The sequence below is a fragment of the Manacus vitellinus genome, unplaced genomic scaffold, assembly GCF_001715985.3.
Source record: "Manacus vitellinus isolate BGI_N305 unplaced genomic scaffold, ASM171598v3 scaffold_46_pilon, whole genome shotgun sequence".
In the NCBI taxonomy this organism is placed as follows: domain Eukaryota; kingdom Metazoa; phylum Chordata; class Aves; order Passeriformes; family Pipridae; genus Manacus; species Manacus vitellinus.
Window position 1 is genome coordinate 2,513,704 of NW_021940578.1, and position 16,499 is coordinate 2,530,202.

The following is a 16,499-nucleotide window of genomic DNA, read 5'->3' on the forward strand; positions in this document are numbered from 1 at the left end:
CCTCACGCCCCACCCCGAGCCGTCGCTCCCGGCGCTGGCGCCGCCTCTCTTCTCTCGTGAAGAACCCCCGGGTGTTTTGCCGGGGGACGAGGGTCAGTCAGCACAAGAAACACAGACACCAACTTTAAAGAATAAGTGTCTAAATTTACCATAGCTCAAAACAGCAAAGAATTGCAAAAGAAGCAGAGAATTATAAAAGGATAAGCTTAGCTATGAACATGATCATTATTACAAGGGGCGTCTATAGGGATTAAGAAAGATACATCACCAATTATTACCCCTTTGACACATTACCATCACCCAGACCCGCAGGTCAGCTGGGGAGCCTCTGATCACAGGGAAAGGGAGAGCTGCTCCCAGAACTGGGAAATCCTCAGCCACAGGTGAGGGTTCTTCAGCTTTGCTGCGAGAAGGTCCAGCTTTTATGTTGTTAAACAAACAAGCTTACATCGCTTAGTGCAGTAAAATATCTAGCTCTCTTCTCTCCTTGGTTTTCACCCAGAGCCTGGCCAGGGCTCAGAGGAAAATCAAGGCGCTCAATTTGGACTGTCAAACAAGGCCAGCCACCTACTTCCATGGCCTTGACCAGTCTCTGAATACAGAAAGATAGATACATTCATATCTCCTTAATGAACAGATACAAATCTTCACTAATAAGTGAATACCACTATATCTTACTAACAAGCTAAGACACTGGAATGGGCTGCTCAGGGAGGTGGTGGAGTCACCATTCCTGGAGGTGTTTAAGAAGAGACCACTGGCACTTAGTGCCATGCTCGAGTTGACAAGGTGGTGTTGGGTCAAAGGTTGGACTTGATGATCTTGGAGGCGTTTTCCAACCAGTTGATTCTGTGATCTGTACATGGCTTAGGGGAAGCTCCAGGGCAAAACCTTGAAAACAACTTACTTTCCTTGGGCACTTGAAAAACGTGGTTGTTGGCCATAGAATCCCAGCCCTGCCCTCGTCTATGTCATCTCTCCCACATAAGAGGAGGGAAAGGTCACCAGGTCTCTGGGAGATGACCCATCAATCCCTTGTTTTTGCAACCAACGTGTATCTTCTCAGGATCAGCACTTCCAGCATCATATACACAAATGTCCTAGTTAGGACAGCTGAGATCAGTTCATCATGGTGGGTGTAACCCAAAACTGTATTCTATAGCCTTCCATGTCATTTCCCAGAAACTAGACTATTGTTGTCAATAGACTATTCGCACCCTCTGCCCATAGAGCATGGTGGGTGTAACCCAAAACTGTATTCTATAGCATTCCATGTCATTTCCCAGAAACTAGATTATTGTTGTCAATAGACTATTCGCACCCTCTGCCCATAGAGCCTGACTCCTCAGGCTATAAACTAGGTGTTAAGAGGCCTGTGAGATAGGAGGATGTTTCTGTCCTCACACCCTTTGTGAAACTCCCCACCCTGAGGGGAGTACCAAGCATTCCTGCCTGAACTGGAGGATATATAATCTTGGAGTTTTGGAACATTTTTGAACCCACTCGTGGGATCCAGAGGACGGCTGCATCTCATCGCTCTCAACCAGACTTAGACCACCACTGGACTGCGATCACCAGTTCTGGCCAGACTGCAGCAGCTCTCCCACCAGCAGGTTCTTCCCCTCTCCCTTTACTTTGGACTCAAACAGGGCCCAAGGAACACCACTTTGTTCAGGCCCCAGGGCACTGGGTTATACATTTGGGTTTTTGTGGGTTGAGACCAATTGTTTGTTTGTATTATTGTACTTACTGTATTATTTTAATAAATTGTTATTCTGACTTATAATCTCTCCTTTGAGTTGGGTTCATTCCCCCTGCTGGTTAACTTTTAAACCAGCACAACAAATCACCATCCAGTTTCCCTATCCCAATTCCCCACATTACACCATGGCCAGGTGAGGGACTCCAGTGGAGCCAAGGTCAACCCACCACAAGAACCCATAGGGGTTTATGAACACTGGTCCCACCCAGCTCCCTTGGGCATCTTTCCACTCGATCTCCAGCTTGGCTAACAAAGGGAAGGGCTTGAAAACAGTAACACAGTCCCACAAGGATCTGCACCACGATGATGACCTGGATAAAGAAGCTGGAATGATGTCCAAACTGGACGGTGCTTAGTGAGTCACCCGAAAAAAAATCTTACAGTAGAACGGGAATTAGGGAATACACCGTGCAAAGACCCAAGAAAGAGAAAATGGTGGAGAAAACTCCCAGCTCTGTGAGGAAGTCTGTGGGAATGTCAGGGCCATGAACCTACAGCTGAAACTGTGGGCCCCAACAATGTCTGGGGGGGGTAACACCACAGGGCCTGAAGCTACTGTGTGTTCAGAGGAACACAGAGGCCATCAGAGACACCACCTCCCGCTGCAGCATCCACAGCTGGAGGCAGATGCTGGAGCTCAGAGGAGCTCCATCATCTGCTCTACAGCAGGAGATTCCAGGCCTTGCTACATGTGACATCATCATGGGGGAATTCAACCCAAAAATGTGGTTTCTGAGAAAACTTTCAGCCAGCAGGTAAGGCACAAGACACACAAGCAGGAAAACTGAAACCCTGCACATTCCATGTGGAAGAGAAATGTAATGGGATATAATTGGAACAACATTCAAAGATGTTGTAATGGATTTGCTGCTGTTAATTAATCTGGGGAAGCTCTGTGACCCCAGTATGCAGGGAGTGAGACCAGCTGATGTCAGTGATATAAATACTTCAGGCTGAAAAAGTGCTGCTGCTGAGCCTGGACCCAGAAATAAACTGGTTTCCCTGGTGAAAAAGTGGTGAATTTGGGCATCAGCAACCAGAAGTGCAAACTTCAGCACTGCACTGACAGGCAGAGTTCCCTGAGGCACCTGTGCCAGCCTGTTGGGAACCTCCGACCCTCCTCTCACAGGAGAGAGCCCTCTGCAAAGCATTTGTGGGGCTGGGGAGGAAAGGGCTGGTGTGTTTGTGCTTCTTTTATCACTTGATGTTCTGCAGGTGCAAGGTGAGATGCCCTGGGCTGCAGAGAAGTGTGTCCTCAGCAGCTGTGCAATCCCAGGAACGAGGACACGGGAGTCCTGAGAGCCAGAGCCTGCTGCCAGCACTTCAAAGAGCCAGGAGAGAAAAGAGCACAGCCAAAACTGCAGGACCTTCCTCTGGCACGTCACCAGTGGGCTCACCCAGCTCAGGCACAGAGTGCACCCCACACCTGCTGCCCAGGGAGGGATGGGACCTCTCAGAATGGGATGAAGCACCTGCATGTGACAGAACAGACTCTCCCCTAACTCCTTTACCTTTAAACAGCTGGATGAGAAGCTCCTACTGGAGCCCAGTGCTGCAGGTGGGCAAGTTGCCAGCCCCATTCTGGGTGAAGAAAGGCAGTTTTTCCACCAACCTACAGCCTAAGGCCCTCTGCACCACACAGGACAAGAAGCCCCAATTTCACTCCCACAGCATCACCATCCTCTGTTTCCCAGCCTACAGCTCTGCTCTAACACCCTTATAGCACTTGGGTGAACTCCTCCAACACCCTGTGGTGTGGAACAGCCCGATGGCCTCGTGCCACCACGTCCTGGGGATGGCTGACAAACACTTGTTTACATCAGAACTCACCTCAGAGCCCAGCACTCACTCACAGTAATGGAATCTGTGCCATACCAATTCCGTGTGCCTCAGTAAAGCTGCACACAAAAAGGTTCTGGAGATTCCCAAGATGCCATGAACCTCTCTGCCAGCCAGGCAGCCTTAGTTACCTGGTGCAGCACAGCTCTGTAAAGCTCCTTTCATCCTTTCTCTCCCTCAATAACAGAGTAAATGTTCCCAACTGAGCAAACCAGGGAAAATGAATGTTGCTGAAGAGGCTACAGCCCTTCTCACCTGGAGAAGAATTCATTCCCACACATGTTAACTGATGTGCACTGCATACATGTTTTAAAAAAAAAAAAATTCTTTATTTACATTTCAAAATGTAAAAGAACAAAATAAAAATATAAGATGCCCATTATCAAATCATTTCAGGAGAACATCAAGAGCGTGGGTCTGGCCTGCGGGCACTGTGGGAGCCAGCTGGAGATGGAATTGCACAGAGCCAGCACAGGTCTAACCACTGGTGAAGGAACACTGAAAGGAATAAGGAAACAGGTCCAAAATGCTGGACAGCCATTCCCAACCCATCCTAGGACAGCAGGCCTGTGCAGTGACCCCAGGGGCCACACGGCGATTTTAAGGGAGTGCCAGCTGCTGCACACACCAGCTTCCATCAGCCAGAGAACTCAGGAGTCCTCCTGCTCTGCCTGTCGGGCAACTGTATCTACCTCCAAACTTAAAACCCTTAAAACCTGTTTCTCCCCCAGCTGGTTTTCAGGGATCTTGACAAGTAGCTGATGTGGCTGTCAGACCTCAGGCAAGGCAAAAGCCATCCCTGTCCCCAGGCAGCTCAGCCATCAGGGTGCAGCAAGGCTGCTCCTAAGACCTGGCTGGGAAATGCACAAGGTGGCACCAGCCTTGTACCTAGGAATGAAAAGCTTCCAGGCTCAAAGTGGACGTTGGCCAGAGATCCTGTACTCCAAACTGAAATGATCAACAAGTCTGGGCCTGAGGACAACCCTAAAGGGGACCCAGCCCATCAGCACAGCTCTGCCAACCTGCAAAAAAGCATGTTAGCAAGGCTGTCCTTATCTTCAAAAGCCTGTAAATGCCACCAGAAGTATCAGGGGAATGGAAGAATGATTACATTCCCTGTTGTCACTTCATCAAATAGCAGGAGCTCCCAAGATTCTGAAGTGCTGCAGATCTCTAAGACTTTACTTATGCAAGCAGGGATGTGTCTTCGTGGGCAATTCCAGCTGTCTTTGGAAATCATTTAATGGAGGATCAAAAATTGCGGGGATTTGATTTTGTCAGAGCCTGCCTGCCTGCTGAAGTTTGGAAAAAATGAGCAACGATAAGGCTAATACAGATTTTTGACAAGCTGCAGCCTGACACACTGAAATCTAGAGAGATTTGTTTAAATACTTGAGTTTTTTACAGCAAAGTGAGCAGACAAATGGAAATGGAATTCTGTATGTTAGCCTGAGCCTATTGGTTTAATCAAAAAGAAGCCTGAATAATAGTAAATAGTGGAGACATCTCCCTTCAGATGAGGACAGTGGTATTTTTTTCAAGTTAAGGTAAGACTGTGTAAGATGATAATTCCTTGGTCCTTCAGTGGCAGGGGTCCTACAGCTGTACTGAGCAAGGAGGCAGGTCCTCCCTTTCTCCTCTCCTTTTCTTGATCCCTGCCTGCCCCACCCATGGATACTTTGCTTCTTGCAGTAGTTGGAGAGTTCTCCAACCTGCAGGTCAAAGTGAGGCCTCCCCCCCTCCCAGACTGCCTGGGTAATGCCAGCCCAGCTAATGCCAGCTGGATTCCTGCTGCAGGTGCCTTTCATTCACTTTCTAAAGCTGAGGCCTCGAGGCAGTCTAACTCCATCCAAGGAAGAGCTCCCACAACCCCACCTTCCCCCTGCAAAATCTCCTCTCTGCTGTGCTGCCTCTGGTGTTTGTAAAGGAGCAGAGCAGCCCAGGGGTCATGGCACTGTCCCTGGGAAGACTCAGACTTACCACACTGCTCTTGCACTGCTCTTCACATTTCCCCGCACTGAGAGATCACAACTGGCAGCTTGGGTTTGTTATTGGGACCCGTAGGCACGTTCTGGGGACAAACAAATGAACATTAAACCTCACAAAAGCACAGCAGACCCAGCCAGTGACATGTCCTGGAAGACTGGCTAAGAGATGTTTGTGTAACACGGGAAACAGGGAATTCTGAGGAACAAAGAAGCACCGTTATGTATTTTGGCAACGGGCCCAGCCATAAGCTGGTGAGTTCTCTCTGTGTGCAGAGGTTTGGGACACAGACCAGAGGCTGGTCCTCTGAATGGGAGGGAAGGAACAGAGCAAAAACTGGAGAGCCCCTCATGAAATGCAGCAGGCATCATGTCACTTGAGGCTGCTCTGGCTCAAATCTTTCACAGTTACTAAAAACAGCTGCCACAAGCAAAACAAACTTGTATTCATACAGAAAGGGAAGGGACAGTGACATAGCCACCCTCATTCTGAACCACTCAATATGCTGGACTCAGCTGCTCTTCCTTGAGTCTCAAATTTCCTTTACTTTGCTCTCACTACAGCGACGCCCAAAGCAGGCTCACCACAACCCTCCAGCAATGCTTCTGGCCAAGAGGGCCAGCAGCACGCAGGCTATTCCATGCTGTACAGCTCCTTCCAACACCCAGCAGCTCCGTGCTTGCCCCACTTTTTGGATTAGAGGCTCTCCTGCACGTTATCCCACGTGTGTGCCATGGAGTCAGTGTCTCCAAGAACTCACTGCTGTTGGTTAAATCCACTCATTACCCTGCCGTGACACCACACACGACACTGGCAGCAATCACCACCCTGACCGAGTTTATCTTCAGCTCCTGGAAGCCCACCAGGAGATTAGTTTAATTTTCTCTTATTAAACACGCTGATCACGGATCAGCAGAACTGATGATTTTGCACCCACTGAATAATCCCAGGCAGTGGCACAGAAGTGAGACGTTTCACACTCCTGTCCGAGCTGCTGATGGAACAACTTTTTAGTTCAGCTTCCTGAACAAAGGCAAAGCAAATAAAGCCCCGAGAACGCGATTTCCGCTCTCGGAGCCACGAGACACCAGCATTTCCAAAGCCAGCCCACACAGCCTGCGCTTCACCAGATTTCCTGCCACGTTACAACGATGACAACTGATAATACCAGCTATCAACACTGGTATTCCCTGGTATCCTGTAAACAGACAGCGGGAAAGAACAGGACAACTCTTGTTAATCCTGCACATCACTTTCCAATTCACGGAGAAACAGGCAAGTTCAAACTTACTTCAATTTTTCTCATGACCAACAGCCCATCGACAATTTTACCTAGAATGAGAAAATTTATCCACTTCAATATGGACAGTTTTTACCTTGGCTCCCCCCACCCATCACAGATAGGTGCATTTTTGTCCTTCCTGAAAAGCCTTGTGCAGTGTGTAGCTATTGGGCACTGCAGAGTCTGTTACTGATCTCTAAAATGATAAAGGAAACAATCCCTCTTCAAACATTTTCCACATTCAGCACAGATTAGCTGCCTTTTCCCACGGCAGGGGTGGTCTGTGTAGAAATCTGGGGTTTGAGACCTACTGCCACCAGCACAAACTGCCTCTCTAGCAACACAACCCCTGTAATGATGCAAACCTGGCAATGAGCAACATCAGTGGTACTTAAGAATTAGGGGGAGCAGTAAGTAGGACATCAGCTTAAGGCTGGCCTGGAATTCCTACAGCTCAAGCAGCAGTAAATGCAAGTTAGCAGATGTGGTTTCACAGAATTACTGTCCAAAAAACTCTGCTGAAAGCTCAGTCCTCTCTGACAGTGGAAAAGAAAGGGATCCCTTGACTGATCTGTGCTGCCTGCACTGGCACAAGGATTTGTGTAGCAACACAGTCACAGAACTGATCTGGATTAAAGCTAACCTGGGAAAAAAATGATTCATTTCAACAATGATCCATCACAGTATCAGGCTGCACAAGCAAGCACTAGCACAAGCAAGAAGGGAAGAATGAGCAGTCCATACTCAGAGGGGGGCTGGGCACTGAACAGCCTCCCCAGGGCTGCCAGAGCTCCAGGAGTGTTTGGACAATGCTCTCAGGCACAGAGTGAAATGGCTGGGGTGTCCTGTGCAGGCCCAGAAGTGGGACACAGTGATGCTTGTGGGTCCCTCCCAGCTGAGGAGATTCCATAATTCTCTATATAGTTTATTTTAACAGCTGCCCCACAGGGATGCCCGTGAGCTGCCACTCCAGAACTCTGCTGCAGGTACTCACCAAACACAACATGCTTCCCATCCAACCAGTCACACTTGGAACACGTGATGAAGAACTGGCAGCCATTGGTACTTGGGCCACTGTTTGCCTGGGGGTTGAGAGTGGCAAAACATGACAAATCTACAATTTCAGACTGGTAAAAACTGAAGGCAGACACATCTCACATAAGAGCGAGCTGTTGCTCTAGACCAGCTTATTTTTAGCTTTCTGCTACACAAACCAAAGGAAGCAAGACACACATCTGGTCACGCCAGTGTGTGCAAGAGCCATGTCAGCAACTTTTTATTATATTTCTACAAAGGCATATTCAGCACAAGCCTGTGCTGAAGTCCAGGCTCTAGAGCACACTCCTGAAAGAAGGCTGGACTTTTTGATGACAAGTGCTTATTGGCTGCTTTGTCCCAAAGAAAAATGAAAGCCAGGAACCATGGGAAAAAAAAAAGCAGTTGATTTCTGCTATTTGGGAGGGTTTCTCAGAATAAAAATAAAAAAAAGGTGTCTGTTCCAATGATCAGGATGAGAAAGGTAATGATCATATTGGCACAGGGCTCCCAGGAAAAGTGGAATGCAGATGTGAAGTTCAGTTCACCCCTGAGTGCAACACCCAGAGCACTTGCACTCTGTTAAGAAAACATCTCTGCAGCACTGAAGTCCATCTGCAGTACTGACAACCAGGAGCTACTAAAGCATATTTCTGTGCTGACAAGTGAACTGGGCAAGTTTTGCAGCTGCAGGACTGCAGAGGACAGGCTCACTTCAGCTTTTTTAGTTATTGCTAGCCAGCTTCAGAAGAATCCAGCTGGGATCCATGGCTCCTGGCATCCATGGTTTGATCCAGCAAAACGACTTCAGAGCCAGACCACTTTAACACAAAGCTGGCAATACTGGAGTGGATTCCTTCTCCCACACCACAGCACACTGGCTGCTTAGCTGTGCCATGACACCACTTTTTGGGTCATGTTTTGAACTGGGTGAATGACTAATCCAAATGATGAATGCCCAAAGCATTTCTAAGGTCACAGCGGCTGAAAGAGCTGGAGAAGAAGCAGTTGTGGATAGGAACACTGAAGGACTGGCTCCATTTGCTTCCTCTTCCAAAAGTCAGGGTATTGTTCCTACCAGACAACATGCAATGGCTGCAGTTTCTTTACTCTGTTGAACAGGAAGGTCTGTTATGAAAGATACCATAGTTACACTGCTGTGGCTTTGGAACTCCCAAATATCTCTGTTTCATCCTTGCCAGGTCAGCGTTTGATAACAGTGTTAGGGAAGAAGAAAACACCACCACTCACCACCGTAAGAAAACTGTAAGAATCAAGCTCTTCTGAAAGCTGATCAAGCCAAGCCTGTCCCAGAGCTCCAACACACAACAAAGAAAGGATGATGCAGGATCAGGATTACTGAGTTACTCAAGATATTAACCCATGAGTAGCCTTCTGACTAGTAGTTACAAAGCAGGTCTTCCAGACCTCGTACCCAATGGTGGAGATTTCTGCTGTTCAGCAAATAAAGTATACACTTAGGCACAGAGAAGGTACCAAAAGCTTTTCAGTCTGTAATGTCATTATTTCACACTCACCATAGAGAGCAGGCCAGGAGCAGAGTGTTTCAGCTTGAAGTTTTCATCTGCAAAAGGACCCCTGTATATACTGGCTACTCCAGTGCCATCTCCCTGCACGAGAGAAGTGCCCAGTCAGCCACAGTATTTGTTCTGTAGCAACTGCTGCAGAACAATTCAATTTAAAAATTAAATTTAAAAACCCCAAGCAAGAGGAAGGGGTCAAACTCAGCCCAAAGTGGATGCTGTACTGCCATCTATATACACCAGCAGTGAACACAGTCAGTGTCTCATTTCTGAACAGGAACAGCAACTGGTTTCTAATTACACAGTTCATCGTTCACCATCCATACATTGGCAAAAACCCATGGGGGTGGTAAGCCTTAAGTCCAAGCCTCCCAGAGTGAGGTGGAGGCTGCAGATTGCTTGGTACAGACCCACTTGGACTTCACAGGGAAAAGGGAGGGGACACAGAAGTATAGGCTGGTATGTCAAGGAAAGCAGAAGTGGTTGCATGGAAAAAGTCAGCTCGAGGTGGGTTTACGTATTTCACCTTATTTTCTGTGACTTTACTGGAAACAGGGAAGCAATCTCCCTGTTCTGCAGTTTCTAAAACATAGATTTTCTAGTTTTGCTGTTCTTTCCACCAAGTCCAAACACCTTGTACTTAACTATAAGCCCTAGCACTCAGATCTCACTAGCCCTAGCACTCACTTCTAAATGAAAGCAGCGTGGGCTGCGACTGCTGCAGGTTGTAAGTTCTGACAGCCCACAAGTTCAGAACACTCCTGTGTGATGCCAGAGGACTGAGCAGGGACCCTTCAACAGAATAGCCTTAAAAATGCTGCAGTGAGGAGTGCTCCAGGGAAAGCTGTAGAGGTATCTCTGGCACAATCACTTAAATTTACTATTCTGATAGTTAATTCCATTTCTCTGTTGATTTTCTCTTTCTGTGTCGCTTCAGTCCCATTTCTTCTGCCTTGCTGCAACCCCTCTCCCTTTCTTGTCTTTCTGCTTAACACACCTGATCTTTATTAGGCCAAACTTAACAGTTAACAAAAAATGCCAGTAATACACCACATGCAGCACCACATCCTTTGCTCTGCCTGCCCAGCTCTTGCTTCTTTTTCTCCCGTTCTTTGTGGCTTACTTGAACTGTTGGCTCTGAGATAGGAGCTTACACCATGTCTCAGGGGTCAGTGGGACTGTGCTTGCTCCCCAAATGGCTTTGTAATAAACATACTGTATAAATACCAAATACTGGAGCAGTCTGTAAAGCTTGTTGAGCTGCAGGGGAAGTAATAAAGCCCACTGGGACGTCTGAGCAGTGTCACAATAAGCAACTACCTCAGAGTCTGGTGTGGCTGAGCCACCCACTGTTCTCTCAGTGACCTTCATACAACCAAGTTTTATATTAAAAAAGTCTTTATCAGTCCCCTCATATTTTGAAACACTTTCAGAAATTAAGTAATTTTACTGGGTCCCAGGACAGTGAAGAAATCCTGTGGCCCTTTAGCCTTCCTCCTGTACTCTGCTTATACCCAAGCCAGACACAACCACCACTCTGGGCACAAACCCTTTTCTATTTCGAGACAATTCAGTAACAAAAAGTTAGTTTTGATTCAAAAGGCCTCTTGTACTAGGCACTTGGTTCTGTACTTAGGGTCTCTCTACAAAGCTAATAAAAATCCAAGGCTTTGTTGTTTGGGAGAGGACAACAGAAGAGGGAAGGAAAACGGTAAAAAAAAAACCTTTGCAAGTTTTAAAAGCCTCCAGCACTATTTTGGGAAGAAGAAATTATGTTCACCCAAGGCTCCAGATTTCTTTTCAAGTACATTATTGTCTGTTGCAGTAAGATGGCAGCAATGCTGTGAGGACACCTCCAGTTACTACTGCACACCCCAAAAAAGGAAGAGATCCCATAAATCAGCACGGACCCTTGGAAACAGCTGCATGTTATACAGTGTAGGAAAAGGACAAAAGGGATGCAGGAGTACATACATTTACGAAGTCACCTCCTTGGATCATGAAATCCTTTATTACCCTAAAGAAGTAAAACAGCACTTAGTTCTCAGCAGACAAAGACCTCAGGAAGCTCAGTGTAAGGTAAAAAGGAGTTCTGCCTCGCTGTGCAACAGAAGTTAACAGTCTGTGAGTGCTGCAGCCCAAAATCTGCAACAAATCAGTGGTTGATATCAGGCCATTTGGGACCCATTGCTGTTTGACCAGGGACAGTGATCGGGTGACAGATGCCAGACAGTGATCTCTGATGTAGCACACCAGGAACAGGGGACTCCTCCCAGTGACCCCAGCATACACCCCTGACAGCACCCCCAGATCCCCCAAAGCCACAGGAGGATGACACTAGCCATGACCCACTAACGCCTCGAGGTAGGTCCCAAAACCCCATCTGGCTCAGGATGCTATTTAGTGCCTAAAAAGTAGGTGAATTACCTGTGGAAAGTGCTTCCTTTATAACCTATAGGGACACCATCTTTCCTGTAAAGAAGTAAAAAGGAAAACCCTTTCAACTTACTGGATATCCAAACACAAAACCCCCACAAGAATTCGGAGCCCCAAAGGTTGCCCCATGCATTAGGAGATGCCTTGAAATACAATCAAGAGCTGCAGCCTCTCAGCTCCTGCTGTTGGAGGCAAAAGGAAGCCTCAAATGGGTTCTGCACAAGAAATTACTGGGTACCCTGCAACACCCACACCATCATCTTCACAGGATCCCACTGCAGTGTGCAGCACGAGCAGGTGGGTTTTGCAGATAGGGCTTTTTAGAGCCACCTGGGCACGAAAAGTCACATCCAAAAGGGAAAACCTGCCACCTGCGTGACTCACAGAGCCCCTCACAATTTCCTCAGAGCAGATTTCTGTAACCCTTTCATTTTGTACTAGTACAACATGCAAAACTTCCAGGCGAGCCCCTCTTCCACCTCACCCAGCCCCTCTTTCTCCAGTGGGCCACTTAAAAGGACACTAGAACCCACTTACCTGAATTCACCTGTACAAAACTGCCTGGAAAACAAAAAAGAGAGCAGAGTGTGAGGCCCATGTGAACTCTGAGGGCACCGAGGGCTGCACTGACTGGCACACAGGACTTTCCTTACTGCATCAGGGATGTCCCCAGTAAAACAGGAACTGGCTGCTCCTCTCCCCTGCCTTTTCAAAACATATTCTGTGCCCTCTCTGGTGAGGAGGTCAGAGATTTAACAGCAAGGTTGTAAGAGATGGTGAATGTGGGGCAGGCACCGTGCTTGACAGAGAACAGGGTACGTCCATCTCTCTGATGGAAATGGGATTCCAAACGGTGCATCCCTTAGTTGACTGCAGGAGAACTGGGTGGCCAGGAGACCTCCACCATGGCACAAGGCACTGCCTGTTCTGCGTGCACCGGGCACATCAGAGGCTCCGCAGAGGAAGGGGGGACTGGAGTCCTTCCCCTTGCAGTCAGACGGGCTCCCCTGGGGGACCAGGACACCGCACAGCATCTCTGGTAAGGAGAGAGACGCAAAGCAGAGCAGGTGCATCGGGTCGGGGAGGGAGGGCAGGTAATCACTGTGCCACCAAAAAACCATTCCTGCACCGAAAAGCCTTGGCAGCCCCGGCCCGGGCTGCAGGAACGGGCAGCGGCTCCTCACCTGAAGTTCTCCGCCGTTTTGGGGACGACATCGGCGAACAGCTCGATCTTCATGCGGCCGACCTCCTGGGGGAACAGAGGGGCCAGGTGAGCCTCCGGGGCCCCCCGGAACCCCCCCGCCCCCCGACACCCCGCCCGCCCCGCAGTCCCCCACCTGCCCGCCGATGGTGACATCGAAGAGAAACCACCGGGTTGTTGGGGTTCGCCGCAGCGCCGACATCGCGAACGCCTCGCTAGGAAGGGGAACAGGCGGTGGGAAGCGGAATCGACGGGCAGGGGGGCGGGACGGGGTGGGCGGGCAGCGGGAGGGCCCGGGGCCGTATCCGGATGTCCGGGATGCCTGGGATGCCTAGGGTGTCCGGGATGCCCGGGCAGTGTCCGGGGTGTTCAGGGCTGTCCAGAGTGTCTGGACGGTGTCCGGGCCGTGTCCAGGGTGTCCGGGATGCCCGGGCAGTGTCCGGGGTGTCCAGGGCTGTCCAAGGTGTCTGGACGGTGTCCGGGCCGTGTCCAGGGTGTCCGGGATGCCCGGGCAGTGTCCGGGGTGTCCGGGCCGTGTCCAGGGTGTCCGGGATGCCCGGGCAGTGTCCGGGGTGTCCAGGGCTGTCCAGGGTGTCTGGACGGTGTCCGGGCCGTGTCCAGGGTGTCCCGGGATGTCTGGGCTGTTCAGGATGTCCGAGATGTTCGGGATGTCCAGGGTGTCCGGGATGTCCAGGGTGTCTGGAGTGTCCGGGGGTGTCCGGTCCCCATCCCATAGGGGCGGCTTGGGGTCTCCAAAGCAGAGCACTGACCCCCAGGACCGTGCTCTGTCCGCAGCCCGTGGTGCTGGTCCGGCCAGGGAGCCCTGCCTGCTCCTCTGCCTGCCCATCTGGGCACACACCAGCTGAACATGAGATCAGGTGTGCCCAGATGGGTAAGGAGGCCAATGGCATCTGGCTTGTACCAGCCAATGGGACCAGGACAGTGACCATCCCCCCTGTGCTGAGGTGCCTGGAATCCTGGGGTCACTTCTGGGCCCTGCCAAACCTCCCCTGCAAAGAATCAGCTGAAATGCTCGGGTTTTGGCAAAAACCATTTATTGGGGGATCAGTGGGAGAAACAGAGCCGGGAGCATCTGGCACAGTGTGTCCTGGTGCAGCCCTGGCCGTGGTCTCCACCAGCAAGGTGCTGGGTTTTGGTGGCTGGGTTGCCTGGGGATGAGGACGAGGAAGATCTCCTGCAAGCTCTGGGCTGCCAGGGTGTGTGCCAGGGTTGCCTTGGGGGCTCAGTGGTGCTGAGGATGTCACCAGCTCTGTGGCAGGAGAAGCGTGCCGGACACTGGGTCGTCATCCCGGAGCCTGTTTTCCACATCCCTGAGGGCTTCCAGGGGTCACGCCGCATCACCAGAGCTCTCTGCAGGGGGGGCAAAGCATGGGAAGGGGGTGAGTGTTACCTCCTCCCCTGTGGGGACCTTGGGCACCAGGGACCCTGAACACCCGTGACGTGCGGCACCAGGGGACGTGGGGCACCAGGCACCCCAAGCACCCAAGGGATCCCAAGCACCCATTGTCCCAGAGTGCCTGTGCCCAGGAGCCCCCTCCCTGTGCCTGTACCTTGGCACGGGATGAGCTGTACCGTCTTTCACGCAGGTTCTGCTCCGCGATGCCACCGACGACCGGGCCGCTGCAGTGGCCGTGCCGCTCCACGCTGCTGGGACACCCCAGCACAGTCAAGTGACCGCTGCTGGGCTCCGTCTTGGGACACCAGTGATGCTGGTGGCACTGGCTGCTGCAGTGCGGGGGGATGGGGGCTTGGCAGATGTCGTGCTGGTTCTTGCTGCTGGTGTCCCCAGCCAGCTCAGCCAGGCTGAGCCCACCCGGCTGGGCAATGGCCTTCTGGAAGCCACCCTGGCCAGTGGGGATGAAGGCACCTTTCTCCATGCCAGGGAAGATCTGGACTCTGCTGGAATCCTTACGGGATGCCCTCAGGTCCTCCTGGCTGAGCTGGTAGTAGCGGGTGGCCTCAAAGCGGGACTTCACCTCCTGCATGGAGATAAAGGGATGGTGGAGGGCAGCGCTGGGCGAGATCCGCTCGCGCGAGTCCCAGGTGAGCATCCTCTTGACCAGCTCCACCATCGCATACAGGTCACAGCGCTTGGCCAGCTCCTCCTGGTCGGGATCAGACACCAGGCAGAGGTTCACTGCCGCTAACTGATCCAGCGAGGAAAAGACATGCACCCTCCTCTCCATCGGCTTTGCCATCACCTTCCCCGGCGGTTTGAGCTGCCAGGTGCCGACAGAGCATGGGACCTGTCGGAAGAAGGACTGCGTCTTCTGGGCAGCGCAGAGCAGCTCGGCCCGGGGCAGTCCCAAGGTGGAGCAGATGTAGCGCACCTGGTCGTACTCGTTGTTGCCGGGGTAGAGCGGCCAGCCCAGGTGAAGCTCGGCCATCACGCAGCCCAAAGACCAGACATCCACCTTCTCGCAGAAGGGCAACCCCAGCAAGATCTCCGGTGCCCGGTAGAAGCGGGTTTGGATGTAGGGCTTCTGGACGCGGTAGACCTCGGGGAGGAGGATAGCCGAGCCGAAGTCGATGAGCTTGACGCGGAACGGGTAGCGCAGGTGGTCCACCAGCATGATGTTCTCCGGCTTGAGGTCAGCGTGGATGATGGAGAGCTCCTTCAGCTTGACCAGCGCCGCCAGCACCTGCGCCGCGATGGTTCGGATGTGCCGGACGGGCAGCGGTGAGAAGTTGTTCTGCTTTTGGAAATCGAAGAGGTTTTGCTGCAGCAGCTCGAAGACCAGGTAGGTCCAGACCGTGTCGCTGAAGGACTCGAGGAAACGGACGACGTGCGACTCTTCCGCGTCCCCCTCCCGCAAGGCCTGCAGCAGCCTCAGCTCGTTCCTCACCGTCTGGCCGTTGTAATCATGGTTCCTCAGGATCTTGATGGCCACCATCTCCCCCGTGCTCCTGCGCTGCCCCTGGGTCACCTGCCCAAAGGTCCCCTTCCCGACCGTGGCCACCAGGTCGTAGCACTCGGCACCTACCACCAGTGTCACCATGGTGGGTCAGCTCCTCGCCAGGGGCTCAGGATCCCACCGTTCAGTGCCCAGCGGGGACTGGGGACACTCAACTGTCCCAACCTGCTCTCGCAACGCTGGGGGTTCCAGCACCACCATGGCAGCACCTTCTGTTGGTGATGTCACAGCAGAAGGAGCCCGGGTGGAAGAACCCCCTGAAACCCAGCACTGGACACCCCGAATCCAGCCCTGCTCTCCCAAAATCCACCCACAAACCCAAAATCACATCCCTGGTCCCCCCAAAATGGATCCAAGCCCCCCCCCCAACCCCTCCCAGCCCCCTGAAAACCCATTTTCAGCCTCCTAAACCCTTTTCCCTGGTCCTCTGAACCCATCCAAGGTCCCCCATGACCCCATATGCAGCCCCCCAAACCAT

The 16,499-nt window shown here is 51.4% G+C and overlaps 2 protein-coding genes across 2 annotated transcripts; both read right to left on the reverse strand.

Moving 5' to 3' along the window:
- Positions 1 to 3,908: 3,908 nt before the first annotated feature.
- Positions 3,909 to 13,160, reverse strand: PPIH (peptidylprolyl isomerase H). Its single transcript, XM_029962451.1, has 9 exons — positions 13,069 to 13,160; positions 12,422 to 12,445; positions 11,876 to 11,920; positions 11,423 to 11,465; positions 9,443 to 9,535; positions 7,864 to 7,951; positions 6,879 to 6,919; positions 5,582 to 5,672; positions 3,909 to 4,099 (listed from the first exon to the last, which is right to left on the reverse strand). Exons 1-8 carry the CDS (start codon positions 13,119 to 13,121, stop codon positions 5,604 to 5,606), a joined length of 456 nt encoding a protein of 151 aa, XP_029818311.1. The 5' UTR covers positions 13,122 to 13,160; the 3' UTR covers positions 3,909 to 4,099; positions 5,582 to 5,603.
- A 977-nt stretch (positions 13,161 to 14,137) lies between these two features.
- Positions 14,138 to 16,188, reverse strand: HIPK4 (homeodomain interacting protein kinase 4). The gene is made up of 2 exons (XM_018079393.1): positions 14,657 to 16,188; positions 14,138 to 14,456 (listed from the first exon to the last, which is right to left on the reverse strand). Exons 1-2 carry the CDS (start codon positions 16,103 to 16,105, stop codon positions 14,151 to 14,153), a joined length of 1,755 nt encoding a protein of 584 aa, XP_017934882.1. The 5' UTR covers positions 16,106 to 16,188; the 3' UTR covers positions 14,138 to 14,150.
- Positions 16,189 to 16,499: the final 311 nt, after the last annotated feature.

Coding starts and splice junctions, on each gene's coding strand:
- PPIH (XM_029962451.1), bottom strand. CDS start 13,121: ATGAAGATCGAGCTGTTCGCCGATGTCGTCCCCAAAACGGCGGAGAAC. Junction 11,466..11,875: donor AAAGGAAGCACTTTCCACAG/GTAATTCACCTA, acceptor TTACTTCTTTAG/GGTAATAAAGGATTTCATGA. Junction 9,536..11,422: donor AAGGAGGTGACTTCGTAAAT/GTATGTACTCCT, acceptor TCTCTCGTGCAG/GGAGATGGCACTGGAGTAGC.
- HIPK4 (XM_018079393.1), bottom strand. CDS start 16,105: ATGGTGACACTGGTGGTAGGTGCCGAGTGCTACGACCTGGTGGCCACG. Junction 14,457..14,656: donor ACAGCTCATCCCGTGCCAAG/GTACAGGCACAG, acceptor CCCCCCCTGCAG/AGAGCTCTGGTGATGCGGCG.